The sequence below is a fragment of the Odontomachus brunneus genome, unplaced genomic scaffold (assembly GCF_010583005.1).
Source record: "Odontomachus brunneus isolate Ranch 3 - 2012 unplaced genomic scaffold, Obru_v1 Obru_scaffold_005, whole genome shotgun sequence".
NCBI lineage: Eukaryota > Metazoa > Arthropoda > Insecta > Hymenoptera > Formicidae > Odontomachus > Odontomachus brunneus.
This window is the reverse complement of record NW_022639455.1, coordinates 2,771,426-2,787,464: the sequence shown is the minus strand read 5'-3', so window position 1 is coordinate 2,787,464 and position 16,039 is coordinate 2,771,426. Positions and strand designations below refer to the sequence as shown.

At 37.8% G+C, this 16,039-nt stretch overlaps 3 protein-coding genes across 8 annotated transcripts; 1 reads left to right on the top strand and 2 right to left on the bottom strand.

Moving 5' to 3' along the window:
- Positions 1-53: 53 nt before the first annotated feature.
- On the bottom strand, positions 54-4,352 carry LOC116847919 (OTU domain-containing protein 5-A). 4 transcript variants are annotated; one of them, XM_032823482.1, is made up of 11 exons: positions 3,578-4,352; positions 2,844-2,932; positions 2,480-2,592; positions 2,262-2,404; positions 2,032-2,187; positions 1,770-1,929; positions 1,328-1,539; positions 1,149-1,268; positions 903-1,058; positions 621-804; positions 54-378 (listed from the first exon to the last, which is right to left on the bottom strand). In XM_032823482.1, exons 1-11 carry the CDS (start codon positions 3,722-3,724, stop codon positions 218-220), a joined length of 1,641 nt encoding a protein of 546 aa, XP_032679373.1. In that variant the 5' UTR covers positions 3,725-4,352; the 3' UTR covers positions 54-217. The 4 variants fall into 4 exon arrangements, with proteins under 4 accessions (XP_032679373.1, XP_032679362.1, XP_032679351.1 ...); XM_032823471.1 differs by having other exon boundaries at positions 2,480-2,604; positions 3,578-4,351; XM_032823460.1 differs by having other exon boundaries at positions 2,480-2,607; positions 3,578-3,724.
- A 3,227-nt stretch (positions 4,353-7,579) lies between these two features.
- LOC116847937 (myeloid leukemia factor) lies at positions 7,580-12,455 on the top strand. 3 transcript variants are annotated; one of them, XM_032823566.1, is made up of 6 exons: positions 7,580-7,777; positions 8,283-8,433; positions 8,548-8,842; positions 8,932-9,073; positions 9,840-9,914; positions 10,609-10,631. In XM_032823566.1, the coding sequence occupies exons 1-6, from the start codon at positions 7,761-7,763 to the stop codon at positions 10,625-10,627; spliced, it is 699 nt and encodes a 232-aa protein (XP_032679457.1). In that variant the 5' UTR covers positions 7,580-7,760; the 3' UTR covers positions 10,628-10,631. The 3 variants fall into 3 exon arrangements, with proteins under 3 accessions (XP_032679457.1, XP_032679446.1, XP_032679442.1); XM_032823551.1 differs by lacking the exon at positions 10,609-10,631 and adding an exon at positions 11,440-12,455 and having other exon boundaries at positions 7,761-7,777; XM_032823555.1 differs by lacking the exons at positions 9,840-9,914; positions 10,609-10,631 and adding an exon at positions 11,440-12,455.
- LOC116848562 lies at positions 12,302-15,348 on the bottom strand. Its single transcript, XM_032824800.1, has 5 exons — positions 15,343-15,348; positions 14,864-15,081; positions 14,343-14,532; positions 13,687-14,241; positions 12,302-13,556 (listed from the first exon to the last, which is right to left on the bottom strand). The coding sequence occupies exons 1-5, from the start codon at positions 15,346-15,348 to the stop codon at positions 13,377-13,379; spliced, it is 1,149 nt and encodes a 382-aa protein (XP_032680691.1). The 3' UTR covers positions 12,302-13,376.
- Positions 15,349-16,039: the final 691 nt, after the last annotated feature.

Below are 16,039 nucleotides of genomic sequence, written 5' to 3'. Positions count from 1 at the left end.
AAGGAAGAACAGAAAGTAGAGAGGAAAAATGTTGTGTGAAATAGATAGAAATATAGACGGAGAAAAAAATGAAATAATTATTGCAATATTTACTCGCGGATGAGAAAGCAAACCACCTTATGCCCTGGCACAACGCGGGGATAGATGATATTGCAATATATAAATGTATATATCTTTACTCTGATATCTTTTGAACTTTGTCGTTGCCGACCGCATTTCAAGAATTATTACTAGAACTGTTATTAGACTCTATCGTATTAGGGCTATCGCTTCCGACGGACGCAGACACGCGTGATTGCTTCAAGTTGTCCAAATACTCTTGTTGCGACGTCGCCAGCACTTGAGAAAGTATATCGCTATCTTCCCAATCGGTCAGACCTGGCAAATTAGAAAGTCATTAGAGAGATCACTGTGAAAGCTATAGCTATTAGAAATCTCTATGGAACTCTGATAGTTATCCTCTCATTAAATGTTTCTGCGATAGAGCATCATGTAAAATGAATTCGTGCACACAAGGATAACTCAGTATGTTTAAAAGTAATTTCACATAAACTGACTTTTAGAACAAATTCCTCTCAAGTTTGTTATTCCAAATCAAGAACTTCGTTTCGTATTCTCACCGAACACTTCAGGAGGAAGTCGATTGAACAATGGGATATCGGGTGATGCATGCGCCTCCTTGCTACTTCCCGGTACAGGTTCCTGCGGTGTCACTTTTATTTCAAACTCTGACGGCAAGTGGGATCCTTGAGTCGCCGTCTGGTGTTGCGGCGATCTTTTGCTATATCGTACTGTGTCGCTGACCTAACAATTATAGCAGAAAACTTCCTTTACATACACGACACCATGAAACTCCGCGCAGAATTCATGTCATTATATCATTATATCAGTGCAAGACGGACCTTTGGAGAATTGCGTAAATTATCTTGGCTAGTTTGAGTTGTCGTCGGTGACGACGTATGGCTACGTTGCTGTCCACGACCTCCATGCGAATGAAAGTGCGAATGATTATGTTGCGCGCTCGTAACTGTGCTCGTACTGCTACTACTGGCTGAACGCTTGATTCAAAAGTCACAAGACTAAGTTTTGGTTTTTCTTCAATAAAGATATATAAAACTACGATGATCGTGACGATCGTCTTTACTTACTGCTTTACGCATCTCGTTGTCGCGTAGCCATTGCAAGTAACTTTCTCTTGCCACTTGTTCCTCGATAGCCTCGTTAGTTGCTTCCCAGTCGGTGGCTTTTATCTTATCCTCCAGCATTGTCTGTTGCGAAATCAAAGTCATACAGAGCGTCAAATTAATTCATTGGAATTAATAATCACCTGTTCGATGTGTAATTCCTCGCTTTGACGAACCGCATCTGATATCAGAGCTCGATCAGCGGCACCAGGATTGTATGCTGGTAAACCAAGACCGACGCCTACGGTAGCCTTATACGGATCGACTATGCTGTTGTAGTGACTATCACGTTGATACGACAGCCTGATTGGTTCATTATCGCTTTTTACCGTGGTATGGAAGATATCGATAGGCTCTGCAAGAAGTTTGCTCGATAATACAATCAAGTACTGCTGCAAGAGGAAAATTAATTTCATTGGATCAACCAAATATTTGGTGAAATATAAACGAGCCAGAATTCCTTTCAAGTTTTCAAGTTTTCTGGCTAGTCAAAGTTAATACATATTTCAGAATTTGGTTAATCCAACCAATCTTTTTTCCCGTATGGGAACTTGGACGCTAATAAGTGAGAATAACGACACATACCAGTACTATAACAGTACAATTGGATGCTACGATTGTACATTTCCGACATTGCATGCATTTCTATATGATTCCCATGAACGTACTCCAGCCTTTTCCTATTCACATAGTTACTAAAGTCTTCCGCTGCCACGAAATTCCGGAAGAACTCCTTGTTGGAAGCCTGAAAGAGATGTCGTTCAGTCACATTAAGTCACAACAGAATAACGAAGTTAAAATTACCTGCAGTTATCGTAAACATATAATAAGTCGTATCGTAACTCACAATATAATCCATACAATGCTTCCGTACAACGCCGTGCATCTCTTGATCGCCATAAACCTGATCCGCCACCGCTCTGAATAGACAAGCTCCATCCTCGTCCATCTTTTTCACGATAAAGCCCTTTTTCCGCATATGCTTTTCAAACCATCGATCTCTCTGAACAATCACGAGTACTTAGTGTAATATATGAACAGCATATTCGACTTAGCATATTTAAACTTAATACTAACTTCCTGCCATTCAGCTAATGTAAGATTATTTCCAGTGCGTCCTGTGTATTCATCTCCACTGTTGTAACCATTTGTCAATTCGTGTTCCAAATTAGATGCATTTCCAACGATGCTCACTCTCCCATTGACACTGGTGTCTGTTCCTGAAGAAATGCAATTGTTATCTTCTCAAGTTCCATTGTTATAAGTTTCTCAATTCAAATCAACAAAAGAATTACCTTGCATACCACTACAAGATGCAGCGGGTGGAGTAGCCTGTCTCTCACGCTCCCGTTCTCTCTCCCTCTCCCTACCTCTATCTCTCTCTCGCTCGCGTTTGGCGCGTGAGGATCTACCAATATAGCTACTAAAAGATTAGTAGATTCCTTATTACATACATGAAGCAGGAATACGTATTATATACAAACACACAATGGTCCTCATCATATAATATCTCATATATCATAACAAAAATAAATATAAATATTACAAAAGTATTGAATTTGCAGCAAAGTGATACCTAATCTGGTTGAATTCTAGCTCTCTTTTTGTATATTCTGACTCTCTCTAGTAACCTCAGTGTTTTGTGACTCTTTTAATTACCTGTGGGGACTGACCCTTTGTCGGTGACGTTTACCATGACTGGGACCGCTTTCTTCAAAGTGCTTCTCCTCACGACGGTCTACGCTTGCCTGTAACAAAAGTATTATATGTTAACACAAAAACATATCTCTGCAGAAAATCCTGGGATCAAACATTTGTGATTAGTGATCGTGCATGGCAGTCAGCATTGTGCGTTACAGCTGATTGCTCTCAATAGCAATTAATGTAGTCATTCTCGCCTGGACGTTAAATCCATGTCGGTCTTTCGTTAGTCACAATTCTCCAAAATTCTTAAGGATTACGATTTATATCACACTCTCGACGCACGAAAACGAAAGAAAGAAAAAAAAGAAAGTAGAGAACAAAGAACCTATATTAGTGACAAGACCAAGGAGGAAACAAGGTTCTCTCTCTCAAAGTTTATACCTCGTACGAGCTGGCGGCCAGCACTACGGAACCGGATGCGTGATCAGCTTGGATTCCGTGCAAGTCAACGGTGAATCCGCCGCCTTCGCGCACCTAGTCGCGTGTTTTTCGGTAAAATCTGTCTTAGAGCATCTCGGTATGCGAGTTCGCGATAAATAATGACGATATATATATATATATATATATATATATATATATATATATATATATATTATATATATATATATAGAGAGAGAGAGAGAGAGAGAAAAAGAGAGAAAAAAAGACAAATACCGAAGAGAACACGTTTCACATTGTCACTCGCTCACCTGATAAGGGCTGTTCGGCAACGCGATGCTGCCGGAATTGTGCTCGTTCTGGACCACGCTATGGTGAACGTCGACCTCCGTGCCTGCGCCTGGCTCTCGCGTACGGTCCTTCGACGCGTTTGTCTTCTTCTTTGATAGGATCGTCATGATCAGCAATGATTAATTCTCTCGTCCCGATCTGTGTGACCTTATGCGGTCCGTCCGTCCGTCCGTTCACGAAACTCGTCGCGGAGTTGTTACGTCGACCGTCCGTAGTCAGCGACGAATCACCTCGTTATGTCGGTACAAGCTGCTGCTGTTCCTGCACGTTGCAACTGGATCGAACGGTCTCCTTGATCCGCGACACCACTGATAGAAGGTATGGGCAAACGGCGGCGATCACCAGGCACCTCTATTTATTATTTTTCATAAGCAGACCCTGGCTAATCAGATTTGCACTCGTAGCTCCGATACGTATACCTTCCCCCGAAAAAAGAGCGTTATCCAGTCCCCTTGGCGTCAACTGTCGGTCGTTGCGTCACTCTCGGCGAGGAACTTTTCGGTCAGGATGACGTTGCTCCGCGCTCACCGTGAGACATTGTAGCGCCGAGCGGGAGAAAGAGAGATAAACAGATAGGTCGTTAAACGATGCCACACGGAATGTTTTGTCGGGCGGCCATGTTCGCTCGTTGCTTCGTAGGATTCAAGATCGTGCGGGATGTCGGAGCATAAAATTTACGAGATATATAGCACGCGCGCGCGTGTGCCACCATGCGTAATGGCGTCTCCACATCGACATACTCAGGGCTTGAACACCGTCAGTGACATCTTTGTGATAACGCGTAAGGCATCGAGAATAATAAACGGGGTAAGTTACCAGCAAAACTAATCGCTAAATTTTTAGATTGCATTTATATATCTGCATTTTCTGAATTATTTTGGAAGGGTCCCGATTGCCCACAGTACGATTGACCACAAATTGTAATGATTGGTTCGATCTGGTAATTCACTAGATAATTCTTAACATCGGTTGGTTTGTGTGCAATCGTATTGTAGGCAATCGGGACGCTCTCAATTACTTTATACTCTTTCTGCTTTTTTCTTGCCCATACATGTTATACTAAACTAGATTGCTAACACACCATCATTGCACATAGCATGGCTTGCGTCCGATAGAGTTTCCGGTGTATGCGAGAAAATGGCCGCTACCGCCGCATATTTTCATACGTTTAGTCATAAAATTCTTTTGTTGGAAATGAGCAGAGCAAATAACGTCCAATACCATTTATTTTTTTGTTGCGACATTTTTTGATGCAATAAGATGCATTTTGATTTTACGACAGTAATTTAATAGCAGGCTGACTTATATTGCAGATGTAAGATATCCACACAAGTGACACACAGGACCGCCGCCATTTTCTCACATACAACTGGAAACCTAAAGACCGGTTTATGATGGCCATAATCCATTAACTTATGCCGGGACCGTAAAAAATTGACCAATCGCAGTCGATTATTCTTCTATAATTCGACTGATTAGTCAATTTTTTAGGCCCGTTCTACAATATGTCATATGTTGAAGTCGGATATCGCAACGCAATCAACGGTCCAATCAGGAGAACTCGCCTCGAAAAACAAATCCTCTGATTGGCCCATCGGCGCACTCCGACATATGACAGCGACATATTTAGAACCGGCCAAAGAGTTGGTTTATTTAAAGTTTTATGACTCCTGCACACAGGACGCGGTAATGCTTGCCGCGCGGCGGAAGTCCGTGCGACAGCCAAACAATATGTTGTTTTTCCGTAAGAACTAGAAGGTTATTACGGGAAGCAGCATATTGATTGGCTGTCGCTCGAACTTCCGCCGCGCGGCAAGCATTACCGCGTCCTGTGTGCAGGAGCCATTAGTGCTGCAATTCTAAGTAAATATACAACTAAGGTCCAGTTCCACAACCTTTAGTTAACTTAATTAACCGGTTATTCCATTGGACTTGACCAATCGCATTTAGCATTAAAAAGAGTTAACCCAAGTAGAACAACGTTATCTTAAAGTATTTCATTTTACTATATAAAATTAAGTCAGGATAACTTTATTTTCGGTAAAAAAGTTAAGTTTCTGTTTAGGTTAGTTAAGTTTCTGAAAAGGTTATCTAATGTCCGTCCTTAAGGGCCATAGCACACAGAAAAACTTAAGCAGTAAGACGTAAGCGTAAGCAAATTGACCAATCACAGTCGTTGATTCTTGGATCGTAAGAAGAATCAATGATTAGGTTTGTTCTTTCGACCTGAACTGGCTGCACTAGTTCACTAAGTTTGCACTAATGCGTTCTTTCGATCAGAACAGTGCAAGAAAATGTGTTCTTTCGAACAGTGCAGGCTGAACTAGTGCAGCGAGTTCAGTGAACTGACTGCCCTAGGTCTGGAGGTAGAGCAAGCAGTGCAGGGCAGCTAACCGAAAAAATTTAAATTTGTATCTATAACCTGTAAAATCGGTATACTTAGTTGACATTACGTAGAAGAAATAATCTGACGACGGAATCTATAAACAGTAAGTAAATACTTAAATATATAATAAATATATAATGTAGATAAATATATAATAAATATATAATGTAGAATGACATAAAAGAAATATTTAGAATGTTATCCAAACAGCACAAAATATCCGAAAGACATCCTGGGAAGGCTCTTGGACGTTTTTTCGGAGGGATTTGTTGTATGGGTATCCAACACAAAACAGTTTTTAAAAGAAATAGGATTGTTCAACAAAACATAAAATGCTATAAGTGCGAAAACATGACCATAAATTGATCTGTTATTTAATCCAGCCATGTTGTCCGCCATCTTACACTGCTCTAACTTGCTCTTACCCGTTCTTTTCAGACCCATATGTATCTTTGCACTGGTCTGCACTATCTTGAACTTTCTTCAACTAGTACAGTTCCAGTGCAGCCCTAGGTCAGGTCGAAAGAACAAACCTAATGTGATTGGTCAATTTGCTTATTGCTTATGTTTTATTGCTTAAGTTTTTCTATACACCACCAATTTAAATTCTAACCAGAAGTGCCAATATCGAGATTGAATATAAATTGTGGGTGGGACTCGATTGACCACGATACGATTGGACACAGATTGTAATGATTGGTTCGACCTAGTAATTCACTAGATAATTCTTTTCATCGGTTGGTTGTGTCCAATCATACCGTGGTTAATCGGGACGCTCCCTAAATTGTTCATTGAGGTTCAATATAACATGTTTATGGCACGTCGCATTTAAAAGTTGGCTACTCTGCTACTTTTAACCCTCGGTTAGTTTAACCGGAGTTGGTGAAACCGGTCCTAAATTGTAAAATTGTAAAGTTTTTTAGCTTACGTAAAAAACAAAAAAAATCGTAGATATTTACGAGTTATCATATAACATATTGTCCGCATAGAAGATTGCAGATCTATTCATAAGTTCTTATGAGTCTTACGAAAACAAGTGACGAGTTTTATGATTTTGTCTAGAATAGATTCCGATTTATACTCAGAATATATGTTGGTTGCATATTATCTTACAAGATATTTTAGATAATATGTAGCCAATAAACTGGTTTTGCATACGTGTATGTCAAGATTAAGCTCGTATCAGACTACGGATTAAGATTGGTGCAAACCCATGCAGCGGAATAGCGGAGCGCGAACGAGAACGGAACCAATCATGAGCGAAAGCAACACGAGCGAAACTATGGAACGCGCGTGATTGGTTCTGCTCTTGTTCCGTGCTTCGCTATTGCGTTGCATGGGTTTGCACTCTAATATTGAATTGAAAATTAGCCAATCAGAGTAAAGTTCACCAAATTTGAATTTAGTGAATTTTGCTCTGATTGGCTGAATTTCAATTCAATCACAATTCTAATCTATAATCTGATACGGGCTTTAAGCAATTGGAAAGCATCCTATGTTACCTATCTCACATTGGACTCTCACCTTTATGAGTACTTTATTGCGCAAGTCAGTTCTAGAAATTTCCACGGGGATTGGAGAGAGTCGCTGCCGTCTGTCGGCCATTTTCGCGACACACAGTAAATGGTAGCAAAGCGTTAAAGAGGTATATCGAGTATCATCCGTACGCTATTGATCGTCCGAAGAAATTTTTCGAATCTTGAGCGCTAGCTCGAGCTACTTTTCCATTTTAGTAGTACGCAGATTTGACAAGAAAAATGAATGTGTGGACTGGGTGAGTTTCATTGCATTTTCTATCGAGCACGCGTATATTTGGCGTGATTGATATCTCGAAATTCTACGCGACACGCCACTATCAACGTCGGGGTGATTTTGTTTTCTGTCGTGTCAAAATTTGGAACGATTCACTCGTCTCTGTTGCTGACTTATTTTGAAAATTTTGCGAAATATACCTAATTTTTTTCAAAATTGCGCAATATGACGCACTTTCAATAAGAAATCAATATTTGTAGACGCTTAGAATATCGACGACGACGCGGATTTCATTGAATGTGTATCTTACCCGACATTTTTTTTATGTAGAAGATTATTATTCGGTCGATCACTCAACATACACAATAAAGAGAGAAATTAATTGTTAAAATTGCACAAACTATATATATGTAAACATATGGACAGTATGACGGATTTCTTAACCTCAAAAAACGTCAAATTTATCTTGATGCAAAAACAGAATGATGTGAATTGTATAATTTTATGTTGCATACGACCAACCACAGTTGGCCTAACAGCGTATTCGATGAGATTGATCAGATGATGCCCCAGTTTGGCTTCTCCTTTGCACGTGGCTTGCTAGAACCTTTGCATCATCCAATGATGCAGCCACGGATAGGTGCAATGCAACCATTCTTCTTTAGAGATATGAATTTCGTGAGTAAAATGTTTGATCAGTTAATTTTGTGAATCAATAATGATTGGAAGTATCATCAATAATAATTAAAAGTCTTCGTAATTTTATCATACAAAATTATGTATAATTTGCAGGATTTTGCCGTGCCAACAATGACCAACAATTCTCATTCATTCATGCGCCAATCTGTAGTATCTATGTCGAGTGGTCCAGATGGACGTCCAGAAATTTATGAGGAGACTATGTCCACAACAACAGCACCAGGTGGTATAAAAGAGACCAAAAAGACAGTGAGGGATTCTCGTACTGGAACTAAAAAAATGGCTATTGGTCATCACATTGGTGATAGAGCGCATATTCTTGAAAGAGAGCACAATGTAAGAAGCGGAGAATCAGAAGAACGACAGGAGTTTATCAATCTTGATGAAGGTAACTTCTTTATAGGTTTAAGAATGAAAACAATTGAATTATTAATATGACTTGTCTTCACAGTCATATGGTTTGTTTATGTTTTGTAGATGAAGCCGAGAGTTTCAATCGCGAATGGCAGACACGTACACGAAGTACTGCTGCAATTGGTACTTCAAACCCAAATGTCAATATGACCCAAGTAGACCGAAGGCCATTGGCTCTACCGTCTACCTCAGAACCATCAACAAGGTTTGTTGACTTGACTTAGCAGCTTAAATATGCTCGAATATATACTTTGTCAAGTGGCAATTTGTTAAAGGTAGGGATATTTAGTATAAATCCATTTTTCATGGCGCCAACAGATTACAAACTTGCCTTGTATACATTAAATTTTATTTTACAACTTAATGTTCTGTTAAACTATTAAATTTCACGATAGAACACATAATCGCGAGCATCTTACATGTTTGTAGTAGACAAGCACAGCCACAGACATATCAGAAAATGATAATTGGAAATACACGATTTCGTCGTGCCTCCTATTTAATGTATTTCCATTCACACTTTCTGCATGTGGCTTTCAAATGTATGCACGCTTTTGAATACATCACGTTACGACAGCATGCGTATTGCAATATTTGCCTCTGTAGTTGTTTTTCTCTCTTTATATACTTTTCTATCATTTCATTATTTAGAACATTTTTGAATTGCATGGAAAATGGATAAAAGGAATTAGCAAAAAGTAGGATACTGTAAAGAAGAACAGAATTGGTTAACTAAACTTTGGTTTATCTATATTGCACAATTCGAGCTCGGGTAATTAAGTAGTATTTATGTAATGCACTAATAAGCACTTGAGATCTCTCAATGACTGCAAGTATTTCAGTGTACGATTATAAATTTCTTTTTAATCTTATGTTTTTATTACATGTATCTTACTTGTTCTTTTATTAAAAGGTCTTTAAAAAAATATTTTTATCTATATTATTGGTCTGATTGTCATGTGCTTTTGTAGTCGACATAAAGCATTACGTGCTAAACTAAATCCTATAAAGGCTGGGAAGACCGTAACCGCCAAATTTTCTCCATGGTAAGTTTGGTTTCTGTCAATTTTTGCCATCGCTATTTTTCGCTACTATCGAAGACTAAATCTTGGATTCTGTAAGAAGCAATGTGACGTTCTGGAGCAAATGAAACTGGACGCATGTCGCGTAAATTCACGTATTGAATATAGAGAACACAGGGCTTTTCTATGTAATTTATTTTAATCATGGAATCATATTTCTCTATAGATGCATGTATTGTTATTCATCAATTGTTATTCAAGAAAAAGAGAAATGCAGCGCGATGCTTACATTATGTTACGTTATGCATGTGAACAATAGTGCACTCTGCTTCTAACAATAAGGGACATCATCTTATGCAATCATGTTATATAAATATAATTTGTATGTCTTGTTGATATTCTGCCCAAAACTATCATTTCTCTTCTGTATCAATATGCCAATGTTATTATTAGTGTTAAGAATATCTCTAACTAGTTTTATTTTCTAGCATAATTCTTAAGAATATAATTTTCAACGATACACGCTTATATATCGATGTAATCAAGCGCAAGACTCTAATTAATTAACACCGGAATAACATGATTATTATTTTGCAATTATTTTATTATCGTTTCCCGAACTATGTGCGTTATGCATTAACTCTGATTACGTTACCTCACGCAACACCGCGAACATGCTGAGAGATTGGTATAGAATATACCATCTTGTGTATTGCAGGTACAGGCGCAAATATTAATAAGCTAAAAAGCATAGTACACAGCAGTGACACTTGCGCGACGTAAGTACGTTGCGTCACTCCGCTATTCGTTATTTTGTTCTGTTCGTTGCAATTTTACTTTCTGAACTTATCTGTGATTGCGAACGCTTCTAGTTAACGTCCTATAGCTAATGGTACTCTTTAAGGATGTCTTCTAAGTGGTAGGCACACATCGGCACGTTGGAATGGGAGCGATTAATGCGGCTAGTTTTGAAATTAACGTCACAAATATATGTTAAGATTCTTTCTCTCTTCACTTTCAAGATTGAGATTGCAGAATAGCATTAATCCTTCTCATTTCAATTTGACGGTGATATCGGTTGACATTGGTCGATATTAATACATACGTATATTAAGCACATCAGCTAGTTTGCATTTATCATTGTATCAGGTTTTCTCTTTAAGAAACCAAGTCACAATTCATATTTATAGATACAATGCGTTATTACTACTCTTTGCTCAATTTTGATCAATCGTTGTGCGATACTGCTTCTACCATGTCAGCTTGTAGATTCTTTTTTATTTTCTTTTTATTTTTTATTGACCAACCAACAACGTAATTGCAAAAGCGAAAATAACAATTTTACATATTATAAGGCAAGTGCATGGTTTGCTTATTTTATATGCATCGGTGTGTGTCTCTTCTCTTTTCTTTTTCCTTCTAAAAGTTCTACAGATCTATGGTAATATCATCAATGATTTTATAATAGCTTAGCTTCCCACTTAGATATAATGTGTATGTTAAGTAAAAATATCATTGTATTTAAAATTAATTTGTTACGTGTTTACAGGGAAACTACAAAAGCTGCAGAATCTCCGAAAAGAAAAGGGAAAGGAAAGGCTAAAAGTTCAAGTACGGAAGTACCTTCCATGTCTGAATCCCGAAAGCGCGAAGCATCAGAGGAACCGTCAGTAGTCTATATCCCTAGTAAAAAAACCAAGTAGATAAGTCGCGCAGTGTCCAGTAGTGGTGATTAGAATATCTCGAATTACTAACTGCAATATATCTAATTTCGCCTCTATTATAGATCTTATCTAACTAAGTGTACTTTAAATTCTCTTCATCTTATACATACGATTATATATTTACATAATCATTAATATGTTCTCTACAAAAAAAAATTGTTATCTTTTTCTGAATTATTTTCACATTGGTAAGAAAATATCGTTACATGCACTGACTCACACATACATACACACATACACGTGTGATCATTTAATATATATATAAATATATATATATATATATACACAATTAAAACTGATACGGTAAAATTCTTCAAGTAACGCGGTAAATATTGTTATATTTTATATATAAATACTTATTTAAATATATTTATCTGTAGATTTTAATTTCAGTTATACATATATATATATTATATATCCCACAAGATATTTAAAAATATAAAAGTAAATTTCTAAAATAGCGACGCAAATTTTTACCATTAATCAAAGCGAACTGCATTAATTTATTTTGTTTTCGTTCAAATACATCTTATTTTCTATAATGTTATACGAGATACAACAGTTATAACAAAGAGGTATAATTCTCTATGAAACGATGTAACGTTACTGAACATCTATAAGTGGACATTTCGTTGAACAATTTCTGCAGTGTCAAGTAGCAAATTGTATGCATAAAATTGATATAAAACATGTACTCTGAGAGAAACTTTAAGAACTTATATAATCACAGAATTGTATTATATCCACTTACGTCGATTTATGTTAGTTTCCAATATCGTATAACAATACTGAGAAGTTTAATGTATATAAAGGCAATAAACAATTAATGGTTTCAAAAGTATTCCGAATTGAGTTTTTTTACAGGATAATTTTGAAACTGACAGACATTCACCGACAGACAAGCTGTTCCATCATTTGAAAGTAAGTACATATAACACACGATCATTGAGGTGGGGTATTAAACGATACGAACTTTACCCGTCAAATAATTATTTTATTGAAATGAGGTCGTTAATTTTGTTTTAACAAACTGAAGCACACATACATATGTATATATATATATATATAGATATAGATATATTTTTATTCTAAATAAGAAATGATGGAACAAAATTATCCCTTGTACCAATACGATTTTAGTTGAAGTCCTTCCTACACAAATAGTGATCTATATAATTTCTTGTAGTTTCGAGATTATTCAATGAAAATATTATCATACCGATCTAGTACATTACCATAAAAAATAAACGCAAATTGCATAAATTGCAAGACTAAAATTTAAAAAGCGATTATGTAAATTTTTAAGTGTAGGCCATTTAAAATAGTTTGCAATTGGTTGCCGCGTGCATACTAGATAAAAAGCGAATATTCAAGATCATCCTAAGTACGTTGAATGATACGATGGAGACTAGATAAAAAAAAATGTTCTTCTGTCGAAAACTCCTAAATGGAAATCAAATGTGTTGAAGTTCACGTGCATACCTTAAAGTACATACACATTGTAACATGTCATTTCGATCGTATAATCGATCTGTTAATGTTTTCATTGAATTGCATACGTAAAATGCGATACTAAGTAGCAGCGAAACCTTTGAAAATACTTTATTAGCATCTCGAAAATACTTGATGATTGAACTTGTAAAACGTAACAAAGCATACCTACAATGGTTAATAAAAGAAAAAGAACGTAAGAGGAAAGCCGGCAAAAGAAATCATGAAACGTAATGTTATATCGACACCATGCTGGGTGGATTGACTTCTGTTAATTTGCCTCTGCTAAGGTGTTGATACGCTTGTTGATGGCCAACAGCTGCGCCACGAATGACGTGTCTCTCATGACGGTGGCGAGAGCAGAGATCATACTCTCCAGGGTATCCAGCGGAATGTCGAGCTGTCGGGCACATTCCGCGACAATCTCCATTTCCTCGGCGTTAGGACGTATCTAAAATGCAAGAGAAATGTACGTTACTCTTCTATTTCATTTAATATAAACTGTCGAAACGATCAATTATTTTGTCTCGACACATCGTGGATCATTAAAACTACCGAGAATATTTTCTTTTTCCTCTCACCTCCGATGTGCTGTAAAATTTGTTGAATGCCATTTTAACTCGTTTCTTCCTGTTAGCGGTTTGATGGAAAATCGTGAAGGTCTGCGCATTGTCGCGGTCCAATACGACAGGAAAATATATACCAGCGATTATGTGGCCCTTGGTATCTCTGGCTATGAGGCTCTTGTGGTTATAAACCAAGTTCCTACGTTCGGTAACATCAATGGCAGTTAAATATGGCCTCGCCACATAAATGAGAGCGACTTGCGTCGTCTCCAAGGCACCAGGTCGAGTCACCCTCTCATGCCACTCGATATAGTCGGGATCGTCGGCACATAAATAGTAATTGTACATTTTTTTGCAGTTCGGCTCGTCGACTTGCGTGAACCAGCCGGTGTGAGGGTACAATTTATCGGCCATCACAGTGACAACGCGAGCTATATGGTAACCTGGATCGAGCAGCATGAAGCCGCAACGTTCGCCAATCTTGATTTTCAGGCACACTAATACATGCTCCTTCTCACCGCTGTCGGCCGCTGGTGGGCCTCCAACGTAGCTGGCGATATCGCCAATCGTCTATGATAGAAAACAAAGTATTTATTTTTCACGTCAGTTATATGTATTAATGCGATTCTGCCAAGACTAAGAAACGACTCCAAACAGTGCGACAAACTCACTTCCTCGCATGATGTCAAGTAGAGACTACTCGCCAATCCTGGATATCGCTCGTTCAGATCAGCTAACCGGCATAACAACTCGAATCCAAGGCCGACGCAAGTGTAATGCTCATCTGTTATTAGCGGCTGATATTTACGGTAGAAACGTTCAAGCACACTTTCTCCGCTTCTGGAGTAGTCCTTGTAGAACCTATTGATTGATATCGTGTTATATATACGGAAATATTTATATTACAGAGTAGGCAAAATGATTTAGATGCAACGTAGTTGGGAGTTCACCAAAAATTGTCGAAATTAAGAATTATTACTGATGGATACTCATATGTCATAATAATATAATTAAGAATATTAAGTAATAATACTAATAATAATAATATGATTACTGCGTATGTGAGTAAGTCTGTCAGTAATGATTTTCAATTCTAACAGTTTGGTGACCTTGCGATTTCATTGTGTCCAAACAGTTTTGCAACCCACTGTACATCAGAGTTAACAGCGATACAATAGAAGTTGTTGCATACCTGAGGAAATTGCCAACAGTGTTATAGCGATGCTCGCGCAATAAACGTTGCGTTTCAAGTTCAACGCTGCCCGCTAGTTCCTCATATTGTTCGACCGTGTGAACGGTCAGGACTGGTGACGCGTAATGGGCCCAAACCGGCAGGGGTAGCGGAGAACCCCTGATCCAGGGCCCGCGTGCCTGCCCCTGTGGCTGGCACCATGTCTTTGCCGTCTCGAGTCAACTTGGCCATTCGCTGCCCCAGCGACCAACTGTTGGCACAAAGCCATGTTCGTCCCTGCAGCTGCTTATCGGCTCTACAGGGCTCTCTCCGTGTTTTCTACTCTTCTCTTGCTCTAAATGCAAAAATTACAAACAAATATTATTTTTCTGCTATTGTGAAGAATCAACAGAGTGAAGATTAGTTATTTCCTCGATTGTCTGTACTCATAGATGAAATTACAATGTGTTAGTCTATGGCTCAGGCCATTTCAGTCTTACCTCCATAATGCTTGTGCATTTAAAATGCAACAAGAGTTTGCACATTTGAATATTTTATATAAAATAAATAAGCAAAGACAACAGTATAGGAAACAAGATTTGACACAAAGCCACGTTCATCCCTGCAGCTACTTGTCAACACTACAGGGCTCTCCATGTTTTCTATTCTTCTCTTACTTTAAATGTAAACATTAACAAAGGAACGTTGCTTTCTACTGCAACAAAGCAAAGTCAAAATTAAATATTTTATCAATTATTTATACTCTTGAATAAATTGTAACGCTGTTACAATCTATAGTATATAATTGTTCCATTTCTACCTCCATAATATTTATTCATTTAAAATACAAGAATTTATGTACTTAGATATTGCATATAAATAATAAGCAAGGAAAACAACAGGAAGCAAGACTGAAATAAACCTACAATGTACTTTAACTCTAAAAATCGAGGATTCTTTTAAAATTTCTCTTTTATCGTATGATCAAGCGATAAAGATACTGGAAAGACGATAATAATCTACTGATAATTTAATGAGGAAAACGCAACAGTCTAATAACCCGCAATACATAAATTGTAATATATCGCTTGCGCAACGACGCTTAGATTCTCTCGTAAACGTTAGCTCGCGGTACGCGATAATATCCACGCGAATGGCCGTGATTACCGTGAGTCCACTGCTATTTGAGTACACGGA

Excerpts from the sequence above, each read along its gene's own strand:
- LOC116847919 (XM_032823460.1), bottom strand. The coding sequence starts at position 3,724 with ATGACGATCCTATCAAAGAAGAAGACAAACGCGTCGAAGGACCGTACG. Across the intron at positions 2,188-2,261 it reads CATTAGCTGAATGGCAGGAA|AGAGATCGATGGTTTGAAAA; the intron begins GTTAGTATTAAG and ends GTGATTGTTCAG. Across the intron at positions 1,269-1,327 it reads AGGAATTACACATCGAACAG|ACAATGCTGGAGGATAAGAT; the intron begins GTGATTATTAAT and ends ATTTCGCAACAG.
- LOC116847937 (XM_032823551.1), top strand. Across the intron at positions 8,843-8,931 it reads GTTTATCAATCTTGATGAAG|ATGAAGCCGAGAGTTTCAAT; the intron begins GTAACTTCTTTA and ends TATGTTTTGTAG. Across the intron at positions 9,915-11,439 it reads ACCGCCAAATTTTCTCCATG|GGAAACTACAAAAGCTGCAG; the intron begins GTAAGTTTGGTT and ends ACGTGTTTACAG.
- LOC116848562 (XM_032824800.1), bottom strand. Across the intron at positions 14,533-14,863 it reads ACTGTTGGCAATTTCCTCAG|GTTCTACAAGGACTACTCCA; the intron begins GTATGCAACAAC and ends ATCAATCAATAG. Across the intron at positions 14,242-14,342 it reads ACTTGACATCATGCGAGGAA|ACGATTGGCGATATCGCCAG; the intron begins GTGAGTTTGTCG and ends TTTCTATCATAG.